Genomic DNA, 26,770 nt, shown 5'->3' on the forward strand with positions numbered 1-26,770 from the left:
CAAATAACTTCTTATTAAAATTTTTGCTTCATCGATCCATCCCTTCCCCCACCCGCCTCCCGCGCTTTTTATTAATTTTGACTTAGACTTAACAATCAACGGTCTTCTTTTCTTTTTCTTTTCGTTCTTCTAACTTCGTTACTACTTTGATGAATATAATTAGAAGTTGTTCTACATATACCAGCTAAATATACGTACAAAGTGATTAGAAATAGTTGATTTTCGTGATATGAATATGCGGGGTTTTATAGGGAAAAGGCTAAAGTTTAAAATGGTGGTGACAAAAAAAAAAATTTACGGTCAAAATCGGTTTTGTGAAGTAACAAAATATTAATTTTGGGTAAAAAAATAGTATTTTAAAACTTTTTGGATAAAAAAGTATCATTAAGGCTAACCTTAGTGGGAAAAGGTCGTTTACTCTCATAATAATAAGAAGCTCACTAGAAATTTCAAAATCGACGAAACATTATACTGTTTTCTCTGAAGACCCGAAAGTCATTTTTAATCAAACAATTTTGCAAACACGTTTTTTGCAGTCAAAGTGGGCTCCGAGTCAATGACTTCAATTTGGAAAATAATACAGCCACCGACAGTAGTACACCGAATTTATGCATCGAATGACGTGACAAAATCTTAACCGTTGATTAATTTTAACTTAATATTAATCAACGGTCAAGATTTTATTACGTCATTCGGTGCACTACTTTGGTGACTGTAACATTACTCCTTCAATTTGCGTTATAGATTTTCGTTGAAAATTTGTGTCAAAAGAAAGTTTATATCATTGTACGACGAAAATATTGCTTTGTAAAACTCAAAAAATACAATTAGATTACTGACTATTATAATTATAATTATTAACGGGTGAATAAAATAGAATGTTTTGTCAAACGAAAATCTAATTATTTAGTTGGAAATTTTAATTTGGCATGAGTGTCTAAGCTGGTGAGACAGAATTTTAAAAAGGCAATGGGTCAAAAGTTAGAAAAGATGAACAGCTCTTGTGCACCTCAATCAATCGCTAAGATCCGTTGATGAACTATTAATCCAAAAAAAAGGTTATTTTTTAATGTTTTTGTTTTCTCTGAGAAAATAAAATGTAATAAGTTGCATGAATTATTTAATTATTTTCTTTGATTCCCATCTACTTGAAAGTGCATTGAATAGAATATAAATATTCTATGAAAAATTTAAAAAATTAAATTACTATAAATATATTTTTTTTAAAGTCTTGTAGTGTTATCATTGATTGATAGAAAAATTAGTTGGTCAATTCAATAATGTGGTGTATGATAATATAATCATATTGAAAATTACAAAAATAAAAAAAAAAAAAAATCTAGGCATATTGTAAACGAATTTGAGTGGTAATATATTAAATGATAAATGGTCCAAACCATGGTTATCAAATCGTGTATCGTATCATGTATCGAAAACCTAATTTTTTGAATCGTATATCGTATCGTAAGATACGCCTTTTTCAAAAAAATTAATAAAATAATCAAAATTTTCTAAAAATTAATATCATCCCCAAGATTAATTAAAGAATTTTGTGGTATTATTAACTTTAAATTACGGTATTACATAATGAAAATTAATCACAAAATTTTAAGATCAATGTCAATATCTATATCTCCACTTATATTATTATTATCATGTAAAATGGGCAATATATATTCCTCTTCACTTTCTCCATGCAAAATGGGTAAATTTGAACAGGTTTTAGTGAATCGGGTTGGGTGATCTGGTTTCGACCTGAATTTTTTTTGGACCTTTGGCCCAAATTAATAAAGTCGTATCGATTTATATCGATATTTTTAAGGATACGAACGGATACGTATCGTATCGCAAGATACATATCAACGTATCGAAAGGTTTAGGATACATTTTCTGATACGTATCGTTGGTGATCTGTATCGAATCGTACCGTATGATACGTATTGAGTATCATAGGATACTAACAACCATTGTCCAAATATGTCATTTTTTTGTAATAAATGGTAACACGTCTTAATCATTTTCAACTCCAACCCAAATATGAATATGGTTTTCCGTATTTGTAATATGAGCCCAACTAAATTATTACCATATATTCTTCTTCTTTTTTTGTTAATATTTATTGTGGTCAACTATTTGCCTTAATGATACTTGATTAATGTCAAATGTCACAATTTCCCTTAAATTCAATTTATTTTTTAATTTTTTAATATTGTTATAAACCCAAAAGACCCAACAAATCATTATGTTAAAACAAAAAACATAGAACAAACATTTTTTACCGCTAAACCCCTTAGGTAGAGATGGCAATGGGCCCGATATTTTCGAATACCCGGCCTGGCCCTAAAGGGGCAGGCTTTACCCGAGGTTGGCGGGCTTGGGATTGGGCCTGGGCTTGATTTTAAGGTCTGATCTCGAGTACGAGTCGGGCATGGGTATATCTTTAGGCCCGACCCATCCCGAAAAATTTAGTATTAATTTTACTAATTTACCCTTATACTATATATTTAATTACAATATTATCTTATATATATATATATCCATTTTTCCCAAACCCTAACCTCAATTTTCATCCCATATTGAAGGTTTAACATGTTAAAATTGCATTTAAATGAGTTAGATGGGTTTGGTTCAACTTATAAAAGTGGATTTCACCATAACATATTATGCACAGCTGAAAAGTTAGTATAATCAAATATTATGGAATTTTAATTGCTCATTTATTGCTTAAATTATTTACGGAAATAGCTTCAATTAATATTTAAAAACTATTTCTAAAATTTAAAATATAAAAAAAAAATTGAAATTTATTAATATTTTAAAATAAACATTATTAAAAAAGGCGGGCTTGGGTCGAGCCTGCGGTTATAAAAAACCCGTTGGGCCGGGCTTGGACTTTGCCTATCATACCCGTAGCGGGCTCAGGCCGAGCTTGGGCCTATGTCATGAGGTCGGGCTTAGGCCTGGGCCAAGGGGTACCCGATCCCGGCCTAGCCCATTGCCATCACTACCCTTAGGGTTATGGATGAACACTTTTCTTTTTCCCTTATTTAAGTGGATATGGGCTAAAACTTGTAACAATATTATCCTGTGTTGAATTATTTAGTGTGTAATATGCAGTTCAAGTTTTAAAATCTTCGCTATAAGTATCACATGGTTATCAAATCGCATATCGTATCATGTATCGAAAGCCTAATTTTTTAAATCGTGTATCGCATAACGTATCGTGGGATACGCTTTTTAAAAAAAAAAATTAATAAAATAATAAATAAAATAATAATTTTTTTAAAAAAATTAGTATCATCCCCAAGATTAATTAAAGAATTTTGTGGTATCATTGGCTTTAAATTATGGTATTACATAATCAAAATTAATCACAAAATTAAGAATCTATGGATGTGTTTGGTTTATTATTTTGGATAGGATTTTAGGGATAGTATTGGATAATTGGATAGAGTTATGATTGCGAGAATAGGATTTGTAGAATATGTGTTTGGTAGAGTATTTTGACCTTGATATTTGTGTTGAATATTTGATTAATATATTTTTTTATAAATGATTTATTAATATAATATTTTATTGTGTTTTGTTAAAATAATGTATTATTATATATATAACTCATCAAGTTACATTTTAATAATACTAAATATTTTATTGGTAATTTTGTCACCCGTATATATTAAAAAACAAAAACTCATATTAATTTCAAGTACTAATCCAACTGTTTAAAAACATCACATTAATACATATATGACAAAAGAACTAATTATCAACCCTGGCAATCATTATTACACGTATACTCCATTAACAACTACGACATAGTCCACTGTGCTGCCTACAGTGTATTCGTTATATTATCTCGTACAGTTGTCATGTTGTCTATAATACCTTATTGTGGTTGACTTAATCCTTCTCTATTTCACCCATATTCTATCCCGTTTTAACGATCACAATATACTTGCTCATTACCAATACTAAGAAGAAATGAAGAAGCGTGAAAGAAGAAATGACGAATCGTGAAAGAAGAAATGACGAATCGTGAAAAAAGACTGAAAAAAAACAGGTGAAGGCGTGAAAGAAGAAAAGAGAACGCGTCTGCAGAAAAAATTCAAAAAGGTGTCAGCAAAATGTCGGAAAAGAGTTTTCAGGATTCTATTATGTAGATAATAAAACAAACACTTTTCCCAAAATTAGACTCAAAATATGGATAAAAATAATTATCCAAACGCAGCCTATATTATTTTCTCTCAATTATTCATATCATTTTCAAGATCAATGTCAATATCTATATCTCCACTTATATTATTATTATCATGCAAAATGGACAACACATATTCCTCTTCACTTTCTCCATGCAAAATGGGTAAATTTGTACAAGTTTTAATGAATCGGGTTGCTGACTCGATTCTGACCCGAAATTCTTTTTAGGCCTTTAGCCCAATTAATAAAATTGTATCGATTTATATCGATATTTTTAAGGATACGAACGGATACGTATCATAGGATACATATCAACATATCGAAATGTTTAGGATACACTCTCTGATACGTATCGTTGACAACCTGTATCGAATTGTATCGTATGATACGTATCAGGTATCGTAGGATACTAACCACCATGATAGGTAATGTTCTCTTAATCCTCACGTATTCAAGTCTTTATGTTTTTAGCATATTCTACAAGTTTCACATTAACGTACCAGTAAAACAATACTTTGATTTTACAGATTTCACGTTGATACAATCATGTATCAACGTATAACTAATGAATGTAATACATAATTGGGTTCCATACGATTGAACGAAATGCACTGAAAAGCAATTTGATTCACACACCAACAACAAAATCCTTGCTCTACAGCACTGACAATTTGAGATGCAATCATCGCCATATGCATGATAATGGGAAGCGAAGTAAATAGTAAATACCACAAACATTATAATCTACTCATAATAAGCAAACACCATAAGTTCTATGAGCTACATTCATAATAAGTAAACGCCACAAACATTATGAGCTACATTCATAACAATCGTATCTGGCTTATGAAGCATGAATTCAACTGGTTTAGCAAAGCTCCCCAGCACGAGCAGCACAAAAAGCTACAGGATTAAGAAACGTCATTGCGCTAGAGAACAAAACCATCCCAAACATCCATTTGCATCTCCTTAGTTCTAATCCCAACCAAGACTCAATACATCAATACATTCAATTTCAAATGTTTCATCAATCCCTTGAAAAGAGCACATGAAAAATTAACAAATAGCATCACCTAGAACCACGTGAGTACCTCCTTACTGGGCTACCAAGGAGGGAATAACAAAATATCTAGACACACAACTATCGCCCACTAAATGAATACAGGTATGAAATACCATAAAATCCTGATTAGAAACTTGTTGCTAATGTCCGTTGATTAGTTGATAGAGTTGAAAGTGAATGCTGAGGTTGTATAGTTGTTGGGCAAACTAGTTTCTATGTTTAGTTGATCACATGCATTTGAAAAGCTGTTTAAGCTGGCCGTTGATCAAGCTGTTTCACTAAAGTTGACATGGATGAACTCATCATCTTTGATTGCTGCCAACATAGCTGATGCAAAGTGTTCTGAATATAACCAGAAAACCTCCAAGTTAAGAAGAAAGATAACCAATCAAAACTGGTTAAGTTTACCACCAAGGGTGAAATCACATTACCCTCTCTACAGTGATATATCGCCCCTCGAGAACTGACTGGTTGAGATACTTAATGCAACGGGTGGCATCCTCAACAGAGTCCATTGTGACAAAAGCAAAACCTCGAGAGATGCGCGTACGGGGTTCCACAACAAGAAAACATGAAGCAACCTGAACACAAAAGCTAAAATAAATTATAGAAGAAAGATAGGACATAATCCGTTCAAATAGACCAAGAAAACAATTAGGAAAAAAATCCAATCAATACTAAGTTTTGTGTAAAAAGAAAAACCTTTCCCTCCTTCGAGAAATGCTTTTCGAGTTCCCTTTCTGTGACTCTTGTAGATAGGCCAGTCACGTAAAGTGTGTTTCCAGGATTAGTAATATCAACCCTGCCAGATCATTAAAAAATAAGAGTAACAGAGAAACAAGCCATCANTCACCCTTGGTGGTAAACTTAACCAGTTTTGATTGGTTATCTTTCTTCTTAACTTGGAGGTTTTCTGGTTATATTCAGAACACGTTGCATCAGCTATGTTGGCAGCAATCAAAGATGATGAGTTCATCCATGTCAACTATAGTGAAACAGCTTGATCAACGGCCAGCTTAAACAGCTTTTCAAATGCATGTGATCAACTAAACATAGAAACTATTTTGCCCAACAACTATACAACCTCAGCATTCACTTTCAACTCTATCAACTAATCAACGGACATTAGCAACAAGTTTCTAATCAGGATTTTATGGTATTTCATACCTGCATTCATTTAGTGGGCAATAGTTGTGTGTCTAGATATTTTGTTATTCCCTCCTCGGTAGCTAAGCTATTCTCCCATATTCGGAATTTCCCTAATGAAGATTTTTCATTTTGTTTTTGAGGATGACTTATCAAATGTTACTTGTAGAAATGATGCCTGATCGTGTTCTTTACCATTACTCAGTCGTTGTTTAAAGTAAAATTTTATAATGGATAATTTTATAAAGGTGATTTTTTTTTTATCTTTCAATCTCGGAGGAAACATCCTAGAACTCCAACACCTGGACACTATCTTGGCTGAAAAGTAGTAGGGACTATGGTCATGGTGAGTATAATATGTTTATGATATTCCATCCTTGGAATGATTCATTGGTTCAATGGGCATCCTAACTGAATTGTTTACTGGTAAATTTGCTTCCTGCATTTGTGAAAGGTTCTCGTGGTGATCGTGGTTGTAGGTATCATTCTAGCCGTGATGATTATGGGTATCGTAGGTCTCCTAGGCGCTCACCATATCGAGGAGGCCGTGATTATTCTCCTGTGCACTCTCGTCACGGTGGAAGATCCAGGAGGGACAGATCCAGGTCGCTGCCTCATTCCCCTTACGGTAACCCAGTGAGGAGGTACTCACGTGGTTCTAGCCTCTAGGTGATGCTATTTGTTAATTTTTCATGTGCTCTTTCAAGGGATTGATGAAACATTTGAAATTGAATGTATTGACGTATTGAGTCTCGGTTGGGCCTAGAACTAAGGAGACTCAAATGGATGTTTGGGATGGCTTTGTTCTCTAGGGCAGTGACGTTTCTTAATCCTGTAGCCTTTTGTGCTTCTCATGCTGGGGAGCTTTGCTAAACCAGTTGAATTCATACTTCATGAGCCAGATACGATTGTTATGAATGTAGATCATAATGTTTGTGGCGTTTACTTATTATGAATGTAGCTCATAGAACTTCTGGGGTTTGCTTATTATGAGTAGATTATAATGTTTGTGGTATTTACTTCAATGTTTTGAAAACCGAACCAAACCGGACCGTTCGGTTGGACCGGTTCGATCGATAATCGACGGTATATCTGGTCCAGTATCCTTTAAAAACCGTTAATTTCATTCAACCCAGATTGGATTGCGGTTGGACCGTTGGAATAGTGCCAAATCACGGTCCAATCGCAGCTCAATCCCAGCACCGTTCGAGGGAGAAAACATCACCATTAGACTTGACGACATCTACATGACAAAACCCAGCCATTTTCAGTGGCTGTCATCCAGCCTTCGTCGCTTGTCGTCCACCTAAAGTTCACGCGACTATCGAACTTCTTTTGTTTATTTCGGCGATTTCTGGAGCTGATGGAACTCCTTAGCATCACCATCAGATTCGTTAGCACCTATACATCAAAAGCCCCATGATTCCAAACCTTGATTGGCCGTCGATCGTCGCTGCCACCACCATCACCAGTCTCTTCACATGACAGGGGTGTATTAGACATATTTCAAATCTTAAGGGAGTATTATAGGGGTGTTTTTGATTAATTTCAAACATTCAGGGACTAAAATTAATTTTACAGAATACGATCCAACCAACCGATCTAACCGATCAAACCGGTCAAACCAGAAACCTAACCCTTGAACGGGTCATAGTCCGGTCCGATTTTCGAAATATTGATTTATTTGCTTTGCATCCCATTATCATGCATACGGCGATTGTTGCATCTCAAATGGTTAGTGCTATAGAGCAAGGATTTTGTTGCTGGTGTGTGAATCAAATTGCTTATTAGTGCATTTCGTCCAATCATATGGAACCCAATTATGTGTTACATTCATTAGTTATACGATGATTGTATCAACGTGAAATCTGTAATATCAGAGTATCGTTTCACTGGTACATTAATGTGAAACTTGTAAAATATGCTAAAAACATGAAGACTTGAACACGTGAGGATTAAGAGAAAATTACCTATAGCGAAGATTTTAAAACTTGAACTGCATATTACACACTAAATAATTGAACACAGGATAATATTGTCACAAGTTTTAGCCCATATCCACTGAAATAAGGGAAAAAGAAAGAAAAGTGTTCATCAATAACCCCAAGGGTTTAGCGGCCAGAGATGTTTTGTTGGGTTTTTTGAGTTTTAACATGCTGTTTTGTTGGTTTTTTGAGTTTATAAGATATTCAATAAATTTCGGAAATTGGTTGAGGTGTACGAGAGCTGGTTCGGACACTCCCATTACCCAATAAAAAAAAAGGTTCATCATATTTTTAGGACTAGTCTGGTTAAGGAAAAAAAAAAAAAAAAATATGTGAAATTATTATAAGTGAGTCACTTAAAGTGACTATATAAGATTAAAATTTATGTGTTAAAGCTGGCCCAATTAAACTTACTCGAGGCCCAACATTACTTACTGACTTTATTTGCCTTTGATTACAACACAAAGTGGTAAACAATCTCCTTGCAGTAACGGGGGAAGAACTTAACAATGTCAGTGTCACTCCCAACTCTACTGAACCCCTACTGTAACCCCAAACTCTCTTATCTTCTTCCTCACTCTTTTCTTTCATTTTCCCACAAGCTTTCTTCTTCACCACAGAACTTTAATTTCCGTACAAAAAGACTCTACTCCCTCTTCCCTTCTGAATCTTCTTCTTACCTTCTTCAAAACCACAGCCTCGAACTTGAAGACCGTGTTATCGGCGACTGTTTAGTCTTCGAGGAAGGCGTGTTTGAGGACCCTTACCTTCAAAACGATGCCAGCCTTAGCAAAAACTCCGACTCAGACAAACCTAAACGGAAAAACAAGAAAAAATCTGTGGAAGTCGAAGGTGAGAATTTGGTTCCTGAGAAATGGAGACAAGTTCAAGAGGAAATTAACCTGACGAAGAAAGATAAGCGCAAGATTAGGCAGGAAATGGAGTTTGGTAGCCGAGTTGAGAAGAGGAAACAAGGCTATGTTCCTTTGAAGAGTTTAAATTTGCAGGAATATTTGGATTACAAGAAAGCTAAATTGGCTCAGGTGAAGCCGGTGGTTCTTGATAACCCTCAACGTTTTCGTGATGATAAAGAGTCCGAAGAAGATGAAGCAAATGTGAATGTGTCTTCGAGCGAGCGATTGGAGCCAAAGAATCCGAAATGGGCAGTTTATGGTCGAGGCTTGGACGATGTTTCTGAGTTTTTTAACAAAAATTATGAGCCTCCTGATAAGAAATCTGAAGGTAATGTAAAGTGTTAGTTTAATTGTTTATGAGTTTGTTTAGTTGATGGCTAATATTTTTATTTATAATTTCAAACAAGCAGGTCCACGTAAGTTGTTTACAAAGGAGGAGAAAATTCTGTTGAATAAGAAGATACCTGATTTAGTAACCTCTACCTCTGTAAGTCCATTACTGCGGTTGTGTTGTGCTTTACAGGTTCATTTTATAGTTCTTGGATGATTCCTTTTAACAGGTTTCAGTAACCCGGACGTGATTTATTTATTGCTTAATTTTCTATAGAAATAAAACAGAAATTGAGAGATTTTGAGAGTTAAGAAGAAAAATCAGAGAGCTCAAATTTTCTAAAACTCAACTAACTTTTTTTTTTTTTTTTAACAAAAACTGAGATGCAAGGCAGTAGGTATACACGCAGAAATTAGAGGGAAAGTCAGTTAAGAGTTTCTTTAATTTAAGACTTTGATTTTTGGAAACAGTAAGTGTGAACTAACTGCATCCTATGAGATTTCCAGGTCAGCACTAGTGGCAGTTCACTCTGCTGAACTGGGCTGGACTTCCTTAGTTCAGAATTGCTTCGTCAATCCTCTTTTCATTCCTTTTCAGCCTGAGTGTCTCTAAGGATATGAAGCTTGTCTCTTAGATATTCAAATTTGTAAATAGTTAAGGCTTTAGTGAAGATATCTGCAATCTGTTCTGCTGTTGGAACATATCTCACTTCAACCTCTTTATTTGAGATTTTCTATCTTACAAAATACCCATCAAGTTCAACATGCTTTGTTCTTCCATGGAATACTGGATTGGCTGTCAATGCTACAGCCCCTGGTTATTACACCAGATCACTGGCATGTTGCTTAGCTTTATATTCAATTCACTCCACACTGAATTTGTCCAGGCCATTTCAGCTCATACATTCGCCATAGCCCTACACTTACTTTATGTACTTGATCTTGGCGCCACTTTTTTCTTTCTTAGAACTCCAAGAGATTCCTCGCAAGTAAACACAATACCCTCCTACTAATTCTCTGTCACCAACCTCACATCCCTAGTATGCCTATGTAAAATCAGTCACTTCAAATCTTCCTTTTGTATCAAGTACCAGCCCTAAATTGCTTGTAGCTTGTAAGTCTCTTAGGAGTCTTTCGCAGCCACTCCAACGCACCACAGTTTGATTCTCAAAGTAGTGACTTAGCTTATTCACTGCAAATGCAATCTTAGGCCTTGTCAAAGTTACATATGGCAAAGAGCCTGTTGTAATTCTGTACAATGTAGGATCTGAGAAGAGTTGGCCTTCAGATTTGGAGAGCTTATAGCTTATGCACATAGGAATGGGACACCCTTTGCAGTGAATCATATTGGTTTTCTTCATAATATCCTGAATCTTACTTAATTTGGGACAGATGCAAAGTGGTTCTTGTCCTTTCAGCCTCTATCCCCAAAAAATAGGATAGTGAACCCCAATTCCTCTAGTGCAAAGCTCATGTTTAGAGATTTGACCACCTTTGCTGCAATTTTGTCGCTACTTGTAGTAACTAAAATATCATCAACATACACCAGAAGTATTGTCAAATGATTGTCTAAATGGGACATGAAAATAGAAGTATCTGACTTAGAGTTTTTGAACCCCCACTGCAGCAATGCTTCCTTTAGTATCTGACTTGAAGTCTCGGAGATTACTTTAGCCCATAAGAGCTTTATCTAGCTTGGATACAAACTCATTTTTTGTTTTGTCTTCAAATCCCTCTAGCTGCTCCATGAACACATCTTCACTCAAGCTTCCATTTGAAAAAGAATTGTACGCATCAATTTGCTTTGCATCCCAATGATTCATCATTGGTGGACTTAGGACTATTCTAATTGTTGAAGTCTTCACCATAGGACTAAAGGTTTCTGTAAAGTCAATTCCAGGAGCAAGGTTTTAAAACCCCACTCAAGGGGTGGCAAATTAAGGCGACAGGGTCACAGGTTAATTGGTTTAACCAATGGTTTGAAAAGTTTAAAATCTAGCAAACACACCCTTGATAAATACCATCAGACACTATAGGTTTGAATTCTAGCAAACACAACCCTTGGTCAAATCAAATCGGTGATCGACTAGGAGAGTAGCGGTGACACACCAGGGAGGGTAGATCGGGTGATGGGGAGGACGAATCGGCAACTGGCAAGTTGAGGCATCGTTGGAAAATGGTAGATCAATGGTGGAAGTCAAACGACTACGGTGGCTTTTTTTGGTGAGATGACTGTAGATCTTCGTGAATGATAGCAAAGGAGCTTGGGAGAAGGTAGATCGATGGCTAAGGAGGCCTATTGATGTCAGAGAAGATGCGATCGGTGTCGGGAAATGGAAGAAAAATTGTTGGATGACGAAACATTGTGTGGCGGCGGGGGATGAAGCGTCACAGCCCTGGAGAAACTCAGATTGTGGTTTCCGACAGCAAGGGAAGGTGGAAGGTTGCCGGAAAAGGGGAGGTCATCACCGATTTGCATTTGGCTAGAGGGTGTGTTTGCTGGATTTCAAACCTTCAGGGACTGATGCGTATTAATCAGGGGTGTGTTTGCTAGATTTTAAACTTGAAACAGTTGAAAGGGTAACCCAACCCGGAGAAGGCCCCGGGTCCCGGTCCAAGTGTTAAACCGACCGTCCGGGTTTTTAAACCATGTCCAGGAGTTAGATGATACCCCATTTTCAACTAGTCTAGTCTTATATCTTCCAATTGTTCCGTCAGGCTTGTATTTTATCCTAGAAACCAAATTACAGCCCACTCTTTTCATATTTGAAGTTCTAGGAACAAATCTCCTGGTTCTTTTGTGATAAGAGCCTCATATTCTTCTACCATGGCTCTTTTCACTTTGGAACCTGGAGAGCTTGACCAACAGTTTGAGGTACTGTGGAAGTCTGTGGAGAGGGTAAACTGGCATGTAGATGTTAGATTTGAAAATGCCAGCTTTGGCTCTTGCAATCATATGATGAGTAGGGAGAAGGGAAGGAGCTATAGGAAGGTCAGCAAGAGGTATAGAAGGTATAGAATTCACTTGAAAAGCAAAAGCTAGTGATGGAACTGGTGAAAGTGGTATTAATGCGGTATAGTGATCAGTAAGAGGAGGTATAGAACTTGCAGGATTTGCTGGTGAATGGCCAGAACTTTCTGCTGGAGAATCAGGAAAAATGACTAGAACAGCTCTCAAATAGAGGAGAAATGAAAACAAGACACATTTTCAGAATAGAAGAATTTAGGCTTAACTGAATGGAAAGCTGACTCTATGGAGTGAGGATTTTGAGAGAGTTTTAGAAGAAAAATTAAGAGAGCTGGAATTTGCCAAAACTGAACAACTTTTTTCGCTATTTAAAACTGTGCTACAAAGCATTATTTATATACTCAAAATGGGAGGGGAATTCGGTTAACAGTTTCCTTAGTTTGAGCTTTGATTTTTGGAAACAGTAAGTGGGAGCTAACTGCATCCTATGAGCTTGCAAGGTCAGCACCAGTGGCAGTTAGCACTGCTGAACTCTGCTGGACTTAGCTCATAACTGCTTCTTCAATTTTCTTTTCTCATATGAATTGTACATAATGTTATTTTTAGTAACATACCATTGCTAGATTGATCTAAAAATTATGTAGACTAGCACCCAAGTACTTAATTTGCTTTTTTTAACTAATAAAAACCAGGATTTTTTAATAAAAAATATGGGGTTCAAATGAGTATGAATCTACTGCAACAATGTTTCTGATCCTAGATTGTATCTGTGCGCTAATGTGCTTGAACCCTGGACCTTACTCTGAAGAAATCATGCGAGAAAGCACCTTGCAAAAAACTTAAGTGGACTCTTTAAGCAGTTATAACGGGTCTTATGTTATGTGTAACAGTGTACTATTGGCTTCAAGTACTAACTATTTAAGTAGAATAATCCTTGTGGTTTGTTTTAAGGGACTTGATGTTGTCATCTATTTATAACTTCTGATGGAATCTTTTTCAGAAAAAATGGCTACCTCTTCACACCCTCGCTGCATCTGGAGAGTTCTACCTTGTTGATGCTTTGTTGAAACACAATGTTGACATCAATGCTGTGGATAAGGTAAATAAATTGACCACTTTTTGACTAGATATGATACTGTGCCTTTGTTTTTCTCCCTTCCTCTTTTTGGTTAAATACATCAGAATGTTTATCTAAATGAAAGAAGTGTCACTTGATATTACATTTAGCTGCTATTTTAAGCCCTTCTTTTTTCTAAAATAAATTTTTCAATTTTGGCTTCTAACATTTTTTCAGGATGGCTTGACTGCAATTCACAAATCTATCATTGGGAAGAAGCAGGCAGTTACCAACTATCTGTTGAGAGAATCAGCGAATCCTTTTGTTTGTGATGATGTGAGTTGAAACTATTTGGCCTTGGACCATATACGAATATATGTTATCCATGTGAAGAGTATATTTAGCCTCATATTATTGTCGGTGCCATTCATATCTTGTCTTCTTTGTGAAGGCTTCTATTCACAAAGGCTTACTTTTTGCTGAACTTAAAATTTGAGATTGCTTGTTATCTGAAACTCTCTGTATTGGGACCTTAGTCATGTATATCTTTTCTTGATATTCTTCTGTTATTTCTTTGCAGGACTAACTTCTTCATTATTACTATTATTTTCATCATCATCTTGATGGCTAATCATCTTTTTCTACAAAGTTTCTTTGTTTTTTTTTGTTTCCGCATTTCCTTATTTGAACTTGATTTAGGCTCATTAATATTTGGTAATGTTGTTTATTGTAAACTTCTTGTTCAGCTTAATGCATTTACACCACTTAGTATATTTGGTCATTCAATTGATTAGTAAATTGATACATTTTATGTTTTCTTACTGCTACAGAATGGGGCCAGTTTATTACATTATGCTGTTCAAACAGCATCAAGTCCAGCAATCAAAATTCTTTTGTTATACAATGTTGATCTAAATCTTCAAGACAATGTATGTTCGACAATTGCCTATTGTTCCTTTGCATTTTTATTCGAAATCTGTTCTGCTGGGGAATATTCTTATTTGCACTTTTCAGGATGGATGGACACCTTTACATCTTGCTGTTCAAGCCCGTAGGACAGATATAGTGAAACTGTTATTGATTAAAGGAGCTGATAAAACATTGAAAAACCAGGTAAGAATTAACCAATTAACGTCAACTTTCCTTATTATATACTAAGAGCTTGTTGTGTATAGGTGGTTATCTTTCTTAGTTCACGCATAACCAGATCATGGATGATTGAATTGTTACCCTTGTGCGTTTTGGTTATTGTGGAACCTAGAGGTGGCACTTTTATGATGTGATTTAGATTATTACATAATCATTATGATAGTAAGCTCCAGATTCATGATAGACAACCACGACCTTGAAAACTAGAAGAGTCATTTCCTTTCTTTCAAACTAACTAAAGTACGCGTGGTCATTATAAGTTGATTAACGTATTTCTTTGAAGGATTGTTTATCAAAATTATATCGAAGTGATACCTGTCCATAAGTTTGGCAAACATTGGGACTCTTTTTTATTATATATGGATATAGGATTTAGATTTCAGAGGCATTCTTTGGTTACTGGTATGACATTTTTAGTACTTCAGCAAGTTCTTTTCGCTGATGTTTCGTCTGTTTGATTTGTATTGTTTCTAGCTGCCATATTATTATTTATCCTTCGTTTTTTACTTCATAAAATGCTTAATTGCCCTTACATAGTTGCATGCAGCGGTCAGATCTTTTAATCTTTTTTCTTTGACTCAGGAGGGTTTGACCCCACTCGATCTATGCCTCTACTCCGGTGAAGACACAAGAACTTACGAATTAATCAAGCTGTTGAAGCAGCTTCCAAAACGCCGTTGACTGCTCCGACATAAAATCCATCCCATCAGTGTAACAATTGCCAAACTGATTGTGCAGCCCAGTAGTAGTATTAGATTCAGCATCATCCAAAATCACTTAAAAACTGAGCATCGCACAACTGTATGTATGTCAGATGATCCTTCCAATGGCGAACTCGAGCTTACAAGTAACCGACAAGGCACGTAAGAAGAATGTGCATTCCACAGCCTGCTCTTTTACTGTAAAATCTATCACCCAATCACATCATTATATTTTTGTATAAGTCTATCAATTGAATCTAGGCAGGTATAGACCTTATATTATTAATTGGTCAATCTACCCAATGAATATAATCTGTTTTATTCATTAGCTTCTCATCTCATTTTTTGAGCAAGACAATAGACTATCAAACTAGTAGAAAATTTTTACTCTAGATGTCTTGAAAATTTTAGTATATATGTATATGATTGTGCATGAAACTTGTGGAAAAGGAATTGCTTTTATTGTTTGAAATGGCTTTACTCAAACGTAGCCATCATTTCTCTAATTCAGTTGCGAAATACCTGAAGAAATTGCAGATTATGGGAATTTGACCTTGATTGACTTTAGTGCATGTTAATCGGCTTTCAGGGTCTATTCCTCATAGATTTGTAAAACTTGCCAAGTTGGAAGTTCTAATTCTCTCTGTGAAAATGTTAGATGGTGGAATTCCAGCAAATTTTTCAAGTATATCAACCCTGTCTCAGCTTGCGGCCAATCAGAACAATTTTACTGGTTCAATTCCTAGTGGGCTCACAAGATATGTGAAGAATTTAGACCTTAGTTATAATAAGTTGACAGGGTCTATTCCAGAAGACTTTTTGTCCTTTACAAATTTGCATAATTTAGCACATAACGTACGATTTAGCAATTCATAAAGCTGTCTCAAATCTGAAAAAGGTAAAATAGGTGATAACATATTCTTTTAGGCATATTAGCATCACCAGTTCAGGATACTTACCCTTGGATCTCATTACTCAATCTTTATTCTTTTTATCATTTATAAATTTGCAATCAGATAGATTATTAATTTTCTGTTTTAGTTTTCTGTATTTGAGATTATTGCAGAGTATGCCTATACGATGGGAGTAACAGCGGCTGGGAACGTTTACGGCTTCAATGTTATTCTCTTGGAGTTGCTGACCAGAAAACCTCCAATTAGCGAGGGTATTGAGTTAGCCAAGTTGGTGTTTCCCAACTGGGAACATGAAGATATTAATATCAACGCAACTTCACTTGCTATCAAAAAACCAGATGCTTGCAGTCGTGGAGGTTGCGCTTGCTTGTGTTAGTGTCTTACCAGAAGGAAGGCCAAAGACATGTTGTCTCAATTTATTTCTCCATCATCCATCCTCAAATAATAATAATAAATTAATTAATTAAAAAAAGAAAAAGTTAATTATCTGATAATAAGTTACAACATATAAAATTAACACAATCATAACTCTCAAATAAACAGCATAAACACAATGCAGCATTGACAGCAAGGCCTTGGCACCACAAAATCTTGATCAATGAAACTCAACAAAATCTTCATTCTCATACACAGGATGGACTCCAACCCTTTTCACCTTCACTTTGAACGTCTGGTATCCATGTAACGAAATTTTGAACTCGGGACTATTGATTTTCTCATCAGGTAAATAGAGTAGCCAGAGATGATCTAACCCAGGCAGGCGCGAGTCAACATCAAGAGACAATTGCGGACATCCATGTTCGGAAAAATCCCCAGTCACACTATACGAAAGATGAAGCCGCTCGTTGGCATACATAGTGCGACCTGAAATCTTACAGTAAAAAAATGTAAAGCACACAACATATCCCACCAACTTGCTATCATTCTTGTTCAAATCTGGCGGCTTTTCTATTTTTATTGAATGACCGTCACTCTTATGCTTGAACCACTCTGGAACTTCACTTACTGGAACAACCATGCTAAATCTTTTACTTGAATTTGTCGGCTGTACCCAAAATAAAACAAAGCTTCTATGAGATAGGAAAAAATAGACATGTTGCATAATGTAAATACAAGGATTTATTCGGTCATTAATTGCAGAAAGGAAATGTAATACTACTACTACTAATAATAATGATAAAAGCAAAATCGTGACCATATATATGTAAATAAAATTAGACAGATAATACAAGATCTCTAAAAGTTTGGGAAATGTCGGATAAAATAAATAAAAAATCTAATTCGAAAAAGAGGGAGAAAGTGACAGACCTTGAGGTGTTCCTTCATAATTGAAAATGCCTCACCACTACCATCGAGTTTCAAGCAATTGTGAGATGAAATTTTTGACAAATTCGAATTGCATAATCTTAATGCATTAGATAATCTTTCCAGGGAAATGCAACCGCTTACACTAAGTTCACTTATATTGGAAGGAAGTTCTGGCAGAATTTGAAGCCTCCTACAATAGTTCAACCTAAGTTCTCTGATAGGAACCCAATCCAATAACTCAACAATTTGGGCTGGGCCATGGGTCTTTCATGGGCTTGGGTAGAACTCTTCTTGGAAAACCGGCTTGCCAAGGGAGGGTGTCCAAGCCTTTATAACCCACATGCCCACCCTTTTCCCTTTCAATGTGGGATCCCAACATTCTCTAAGGTTAGAAAGACGATTGATGCTAGCAGGTAACGAAACAAAATTGTTTTGGCTTAGATCTAAAACCATCAATGAGATGAAGCTTCCAAGCAAATCACTGGTTATTGCCCCATCCCCAAGATTACAATCACAAAGATACAACTTTGTAACACGACACAAATTAGCTAGAATGAGAGATAGACAATGAGAGATAGACAAGTGACAGAGAGATTTCAAGTCATCTATAGTACTCGGAAGACTCACAAGTCTCGAACAATGAGAGATAGATAAGTACCAAAGAGATTTCAAGTCATTTATAGTACTTGGAAGACTGGAAAGATTTTTGCATTCTCCTAAGTCCAAGAATTCGAGCCTAGATAACAGCCCAATAGACAGAGGCAATTCTTTAATAGCAGTATCATATAAAATAAGCGCAAAGAGACACTCCATACTTCCTATAATCTCTGGAAACCTCTTCAATTTTGAGCAACCACGAAGATTAAGATATCTAAGAGATTCCATATGAATCTGGCTTGGAAGAGTTTCGAGACTTAAACAATAAGCCAGATCCATATTTTTAATCTTTTCATGAGCTAGTAAAGATGGGTGAATCTCATTCAATCTTGAACATCCCCTAAGAGTCAACTCCTCAAGATTTGGGATCTCTGTGAAATCTGGTGTTTTGATCAAGCTCTCGCAGAAGCTGAAACTAATTGATTTCAACATGTTGAAACGCTGTTAAAATTGAAGAAACAAAAGAAAAAAACGCATTTCTTAGGTTAGTTACCACATTAATTAAAGGATGAATGCATAAAAATATTCAATAATTATTTATTAAAAACAAAAAAAAGTGTAAGTGAATTATCTTACTTTGTTCACCTTCCATGGTTGTCTAATGCGGCTACCGTCCATTTTAAGTTCAACAAGTTTATTCAACTGAAGATTTGATGGCAATGATTCCAAAGGAAATCCATGCCAATCAAGTAATCTTAACTGATTGGAAAGATACTCAAGACCTTTGGGAAGTTGTACTCCTCTAATCTTGAGTAATCTTAGGTTGGTCATCTTTGAAAAGGCTTTAGCACTTGCATTTACATTGAGCTCTGTTCCAAACTCTGTTTCAAGTGTTATGGCTTCAACTAGCTCAGTCCCCTAAAGAATTAAGATAAAAAATATAAGTGACAAACAAAATTGGAGACAAAGATAAAACTATATATACATATAGATATAATCGGTTAAAAATTGAAGGAAAAAAAATATTTCTCACTAGGTGTGTACCGTGTTCGTTGTTAGAACATGACGAATATCCTCTTCATCCCATAATCTACTGCGTTTTCCAGGCTCTTTTATGGATTCTCTCTTAACAATTTGTCGACCCATTTCCTGTAACAAATCATGCATCCCTATTTCATTGTAATCTGAAATAGTTATAAGAGATCTTTCAAGGAGAACACTTAATCCAATAGTTGGGTTAAAACCACAACCATCCAAAATTCTTGTTACATATTCTCTCGTCTGTCTTTTAAAAGAACATGCAATATCAAGAAATATTTTCTTGTCAGTTTCTTCTAAACCATCAAAACTTATTTCAAGTACATCCAAAATCTCCTTCTTAGGATCTCTTTTGAGTCTTTTTAGCGTGTCTGTCCATTCATCTACAATTCTACCAAACAAAAATGAACCCAAAACTTTGAGAGCTAATGGAAGACGACCAGCATAACTTACAACATGTTGGGACAACTCCAAATAGACTTTTGAAGGCTGTTGGTTTTTAAAGGCTTTCGAGATGAAAAGTTCAAGAGCTTCATCACAATTCAGTTCTTTAGCTTCATAAACTTCATCAACCTCGTGAGTCGTCAACAAATGTTTATCTCTTGTTGTTATTATGATCCTACTTCCTAAACCAAACCATTCATGTTTTCCAACTAAATTGTTTAGTTGGTCAATATGATCCACATCATCTACAACAACAAGAACTTTTTTGTGAGGCAACTTTCTCTTTATCTCTTTAATTCCATCATACTCATTGCATATGTTAGTATCTCCTCCCAGAAGTTGACTTTGAAATTTAACTAGGCCACTTTTTCTTGAAATTTCCCTGACATCGGCAAGAAAAGCCTTCCCTTCAAATTGATCTGAAAACAAGTCACAAAAAACTCTTGCAATTGTTGTCTTGCCTATTCCTCCCATTCCCCATATCCCTATCATGCGAATATCATTAGACCCAGTACCTATCAGCAACTTCAGTTCCTCAAGGCGAGAATTTATTCCCACTAGGCCCTCAGAAGTCATCAATGTTGTTCGACTTAATTTAATTGATATTTCTTTGACAATATCATGTATGAGTTCTGATTCGTGTCTGCAAATGAAAAAGAACAATAGTTGTGATCAATCAATGTATGAGAAAAAATTACTATTTAACTTTACAAGTACCAAGAGTTCTTCTCTTTCTTTATATAGTTTACTCTGAATTATGGGTTACTATTGCTATCATATTATACACGTACGGTCAGCTATTTAATGTAGGACCAATGTCTCTTAAACTTTAAATTGAGTAAATATAAGGGAATGATTGGTAGTTAATAGAAGAGATTTTTTTAAAGAATAATCAAGCAATCACCATAGTCTAATGAAAATATTGATCTTTTAATAATTGGTTAATTACAGTAAAAAAAATATTATGACACATTCATAAACATGAAAAAGAAAAACTATTACCTGTTTTTTGCATCCCATCCAGAGAGATCGGCAACCTCTTTTAAAGCATTCCTCCATATTTGAACATTTTGTTTATTCTCCTTATCATGCTTAGCAAAAGCTTCCTCAAACGTCCCTGTTTGTTTCCTTACCGTGGATGGATCAACATCATAAAAAATGGGAAAAACATTTTGTCCCATTGTGTTCTTACATTCAACAATCTTAGCAATTTCATGCAAGCACCAAGAGGAATTAGCATACTTTCTTGAGAAGACGATAATCGAAAATCTTGATTCTTCAATTGCTCGAAGGAGCTCCAATGAAATGGGTTTTCCTCTATCAAGTTCGTCGGCATCTCTAAAAACATTAACTCCTTCTTGAGTCAGAGCAGCATATAGATGATCTGTGAAATTCTTCCGAGTATCTTCACCTCTAAAGCTTATAAAGACGTCATACTTCCAACGGGAAGAACAAATATGATCACCTGAAGAAGAAGCTGTTTGGATACTCATGGAAGGAATGCGATTAATTGATCCAAGCTAATTTTTCCCAAGTTACACGTGTCGTCTATGCCCCCTGATAGAATTGAAAAAAATAAGGAACTAATTTCTTCTTTACCATTTATATATTTATGAGATGCATGCATTTGCTCATATAGTTTTCAACTCTGATATTGTATAAAAGCTACTGAGAAATTAAACTTATATGAATACATTATGTTAGCAAGAAATTAAGAATTAAAATTAAAAGCATATATGCTTAGCTTCCGTTATTTAAATAAAACAAATAAAAAAACCTATATGCTTCTAATTATTCTAGTCCGCTCTCGAAAATCCTATATCAGGTGCATAATCATGCATATACTTAAAATTAAAATAAAAACAGAACAAACTAACATAATTTAACATGAAGAGCTTCAAAGAAAGCTAATTGGTTGTGATTTGATAGGAAAGTAGAGAACTTTTTTGCGTTATATAAAGCGATGAACTCAAGAAATTTTTTCTCTTTTTCTCTCTTCACATAAAGAGAAAAAATAAAATAAAAATAAAGACCCTTCCAAGCTGTTTCATCCTAACCTTTTTATTAAAGCTTCTACTTCATCTATGATTACATTTACCCCCTGGGATGTCGATCTTCTAAGTCCTAGTATTTTAAAAACTAGCATATACCCCCAAATTCTATCTGACGTTAAACGGAGTAAGGGCGAAACAAGTAGTTCACACACAAGCATTACATTTATAAGAAAACGAATATTAATTAAAACCTAAAAGAAAGCACAACTGCAACGACTGGTCTAATCACTAGACAGATGAAACTAAGCATAGATCAATGAATATATTTTGCGGCAAGAGATTACGGATCGAAATTAAAAGCATATATACTCAGCTTGTTTAAAACAATATATAACTGTTTGCTTCTAATAAATTAATTATGTTCAAATTAAAAATAGAAAGTAGAGAAGAAACTTACACAATGTTGATGAGTAAAGTTTGATATAAGAGCTTCAAAGAAAGCAATTAGTTGTGTTTTCAATGGGAAGGAAGAGGAGCTTTCTGTGTTACAAAGTGATGACCTCAACGGAGTTCTTCTCTTACTTGTACTCTCTAGCTTCCACATTTTCTGCAGAAAATATATGATCCAGAACTTTCCACGTAGTTTTGCAATAGGTTTTATTAACGTCTGGTTCAGTCCCTTCTTTTCTAAGTTAATAATTAATGTCTTGCTTTTATCTTCTTGACTTGGACTTTGATAATATATATTTTTATCTATGAAAATTTGAGGGTCACTTTGTTTTATTATTTTGGATAAGATTTTGAAAATAATATTAGGTAGTTGAATAGGGGAGTATTACAAGGTAAAATTTAAAAATTTATAAAAAAAACCCCATAGGTTTGTTAATTTAACTAAACCCTCAATATATAAAAATTTTATAAAATGACAATAATACCCCCACCACCCGTAGTGCCAAATTCTGGCCACCACCGCCTTAATCTAGCCAAAAAATTACGTTACGACACTAACCGGTTAGATCTGATGGATAGGGCGTCGTGGATCTGGCCAGAAAAAGCCAGATCTACGACCAGATCTGACCTTTTCCAGCCAGATCCACTGTGGGCCTTGAAGTCGGGGGTGTGAATTTACCTGATATGACCCGCAGTTGACCGGGGTCACTGTAGCAATCCACCGGTCTAATCAGTTTTACAGGAAAATCGAGTGAACCCAAATTCAAATCAAGGCGACTTTCGACTGTCAAACAAGAATTGGAGTTAGGGGGTTTTGAAGGATGGATTACGGTGAGTCAGGAGGTGTTGTCTGATTAAGTTTAGTCACCAGAATCGCTAGAATTTGGCCAAGAAAGAGAGAAACCCTAGATTTTGATTGTCGGCAATTGGTGGGTGGAATAGCTTAAGAACTTTGGGGGTTTTGTAGGGGAGTAGACGATGAATCTAAGGGTGGTGGTATTTGGAGTTGCTGTTACTCAAAATGGTTAGAATCCAGCAAAGGACAGTCGATCGACATGGTTGTCGTGGCTGACAATCGGCGAGTGATGATAGGGGATAAAGGGGTATGGTTTTGAAGAGGAGAGGGCATGGGTTCCAATGGTGGTGACAAATGTGATTTTGGGTGACGAAATAGCCGAAAAAAAGGGGAAAAAATGCTGACGTCAACGTGTGCTAACATGCGCCTAAAATAACAACAATGCTAACATGCACCGAAAACAAAAAATTTTCATTTTTTTTATGTTGACGTCACTGGTTTACTCGACAGTTAAATCGGTCAACCTGGGACTCGACCACTTTTGCTAGGTTTAGCCCTTGGTTGGTTTTTAAAACATTGGAAAAAAGCTAAAAATTTTAGTTTTATCTTAATGTGAAAAGTCTAATTAGTTTTCATTAAATGAGCCCTCCCAAATTTCTTCATTAATTTCTCAAATTACACTCATTACTTACTTAAGAGTTAAGATATCAATATACATTTATAATTATTATTATTATCTTTTTCTTGTGACAAATTAGGATGTCTTCATTAATTTCGCAATTACTTTTATTAAAGTTGCTACTCCACCCATCTCTTATTTTTTTTTTTTTCCTTTTTTGACTTAGGTCCATTTTTTTTCACGTTCGAAGAATTAGAAAAAATGAAAATTTTGTATTCACATATTTATTGGAAATATTCCCCTCTATAACCATCTTTAATAATCTTAATTTCCAAAATGTCAAGGTTTTGTATAAAAAAAAGATTTAACTATAAAATTACATGATTTAACTTAATTGCCCTTAGTTAAAATAACAAGAACAAAAATAGTTAGAATATGCTAAATTATCAAGTCTAGCACCATTTAGCATAGTCCAACATACTTTAATTACACTGTTAAACCATATAGTTAAATGCTAGACTCGATTTAAATCATAAAGCCTAGCGTATTCTAGTATTATTTATTAAGCATATATCATTTGTTATGGCCTTGTTGAATGGGAGGATTACCCCCTCTTATAAACCAGTTGGTTTGAGCATGTCTTCTCGGTGTGGGACTCTAACAATCTCTCTCACGGTCAAGCTCATATGTTGGATCATGCCTGTTGATGGAGGTAGTTGTTGGCTCTAACTCTTTAGCTGCTAGTCAAGCACTCAGTTCAACCGAACCTAGCTCCGATACGATGATAGAATTTGAAGTGAGCTTGATTCCTCATCTAGTAAGGTCTTGTTAAATGGGAGGATTACCCTCTCTTATAAACTAGTAGGTTTGAGCGTGCCTAGTCGGTATAAGACTCTAACACATCAAGTGTATAATTGGTAAGTTGCTAAATTTTACGACTAAATTTGTCGTTTAAATATAACTTGTTTACTTTGAGAAAATGTGATTACTGAGTTGATTATATATGTCAAAAACCCTTATTTATTGGTTGTTTGATTTTACCATTTAAGATCGAGGATTAGTCATATTCTTCTTAATGGAAAAAACTAAAAATTTTAGATTTATCTTAATGCCAAAGGTCTAATTAGTTTTCATTAAATGAGTTATTCAAAATATCTTCATTAATTTCTCAAATTTCATTCATTGCTTATTAAAATATCAATATACATTTATTATTATTATTATTTTCTTGTGAGTTGTGACTAATTAAGTTTATTAAAAAATATTGTTATATATATATATATATGTCAAACGAACAATTTATAATGCAAATTAAAGACGTAGTATTTAATATGCATGAGGACATTATTTTAATACTAACTTTTAGATGTTTATTATTTGTTAAACAAACAACTTAATACTTATAATCCAACGTTAAAAATTTGTAAACAAACATACTATTAAGTTATCCATTTAGGCCTATACATTAGTTTGACAAATTTAGCACAAATTAACAAAATCAACCTTAGAATTAATAATTAAAGTTTCTTGATGTAAAAGCAGAGGTTTTTTTTTTTTCTGTCTAATTAATTATAAAGTGATGAAGGGTCAAGAAATTTCTCCTCTTTTTCTCCCTTCACATGCATACTCTACAAAGAGAAAAAATTCACGAGCCTTCCATGTAGTTTCGCAATACTCTACATAAGACTTTTATCAATGAAATTTTATATGTTAATACTCCTGCGAATCAACTGTAAATTAAACAAGTAAAGATTATTATTGTTGTGTAGTAATACACTTTAAAGCATTTGGATGCTCAATTTGAACCCTTCTTTATTAACTTTTTGATTTCTTAAATCTTTTAATTTATATTTATTCCAGTAATTTATAAATTCAAGGACAGTGTTTGAGTATGGATGACTATAAAATTTATAAGTTATTTGCATAAAATAAACGCATTTTCTAGTCAAAATGGGGTCCTCCTAACGAGTTTAATAGACTTTTTTTTAATAAAAGTTTCTAGATTTTTTTTAATATATAATATTTTGAAAATTGAATGATTATAAACATTTGAAATTTTCTGTGTTAACGACGGCTAAAGGTGATCCAAGCGATTCTTTAAAACAACTTCGTAATTACTTAATTCTATAAATCTTTTACAAAGAGTTTGATGATAATATTAAGATAATTTATAAAACATATAACTTATAAGCTAGAACATAATATTTGAAATTTAAACATCAAATTTGGGATTTTACAAGTGTAAATTATAAATTCCATTTTGTGTTACTAGTCTTAACTTTTCAGACTTCAAATATTTAGCCAACAACAAATCTTTTTTTTTTTTTTTTNAAAGCAGAGGTTTTTTTTTTTTCTGTCTAATTAATTATAAAGTGATGAAGGGTCAAGAAATTTCTCCTCTTTTTCTCCCTTCACATGCATACTCTACAAAGAGAAAAAATTCACGAGCCTTCCATGTAGTTTCGCAATACTCTACATAAGACTTTTATCAATGAAATTTTATATGTTAATACTCCTGCGAATCAACTGTAAATTAAACAAGTAAAGATTATTATTGTTGTGTAGTAATACACTTTAAAGCATTTGGATGCTCAATTTGAACCCTTCTTTATTAACTTTTTGATTTCTTAAATCTTTTAATTTATATTTATTCCAGTAATTTATAAATTCAAGGACAGTGTTTGAGTATGGATGACTATAAAATTTATAAGTTATTTGCATAAAATAAACGCATTTTCTAGTCAAAATGGGGTCCTCCTAACGAGTTTAATAGACTTTTTTTTAATAAAAGTTTCTAGATTTTTTTTAATATATAATATTTTGAAAATTGAATGATTATAAACATTTGAAATTTTCTGTGTTAACGACGGCTAAAGGTGATCCAAGCGATTCTTTAAAACAACTTCGTAATTACTTAATTCTATAAATCTTTTACAAAGAGTTTGATGATAATATTAAGATAATTTATAAAACATGTAACTTATAAGGTAGAAGATAATATTTGAAATTTAAACATCAAATTTGGGATTTTACAATTGTAAATTATAAATTCCATTTTGTGTTACTATTCTTAACTTTTCAGACTTTAAATATTTGGCCA

At 34.3% G+C, this 26,770-nt stretch overlaps 2 protein-coding genes across 3 annotated transcripts in view; one reads left to right on the forward strand and one right to left on the reverse strand.

Moving 5' to 3' along the window:
• The window catches only part of LOC116133834 (TMV resistance protein N-like), a 32,133-nt gene extending 9,756 nt beyond the window's left edge, over positions 1-22,377 (reverse strand). Inside the window, exons 1-5 of the mRNA XM_031419519.1 lie at positions 22,263-22,377; positions 20,814-21,368; positions 19,374-20,454; positions 18,966-19,247; positions 18,258-18,830 (exon numbers count right to left, since the gene is read on the reverse strand). Of these exons, the coding sequence (XP_031275379.1) occupies positions 18,258-18,830; positions 18,966-19,247; positions 19,374-20,454; positions 20,814-21,304 (2,427 nt within the window). The 5' untranslated portion in view covers positions 21,305-21,368; positions 22,263-22,377. The remainder of the gene's footprint in view (positions 1-18,257; positions 18,831-18,965; positions 19,248-19,373; positions 20,455-20,813; positions 21,369-22,262) is intronic.
• LOC116133812 (ankyrin repeat domain-containing protein, chloroplastic) lies at positions 8,834-15,914 on the forward strand. 2 transcript variants are annotated; one of them, XM_031419492.1, is made up of 7 exons: positions 8,834-9,633; positions 9,716-9,792; positions 13,604-13,702; positions 13,898-13,996; positions 14,491-14,589; positions 14,675-14,773; positions 15,392-15,913. In XM_031419492.1, the coding sequence occupies exons 1-7, from the start codon at positions 8,901-8,903 to the stop codon at positions 15,488-15,490; spliced, it is 1,305 nt and encodes a 434-aa protein (XP_031275352.1). In that variant the 5' UTR covers positions 8,834-8,900; the 3' UTR covers positions 15,491-15,913. The 2 variants fall into 2 exon arrangements, with proteins under 2 accessions (XP_031275352.1, XP_031275353.1); XM_031419493.1 differs by lacking the exon at positions 14,491-14,589 and having other exon boundaries at positions 15,392-15,914.
• Positions 22,378-26,770: the final 4,393 nt, after the last annotated feature.

The sequence above is a fragment of the Pistacia vera genome, unplaced genomic scaffold (assembly GCF_008641045.1).
Source record: "Pistacia vera cultivar Batoury unplaced genomic scaffold, PisVer_v2 Contig276, whole genome shotgun sequence".
NCBI classification, from domain to species: Eukaryota; Viridiplantae; Streptophyta; class Magnoliopsida; order Sapindales; family Anacardiaceae; genus Pistacia; species Pistacia vera.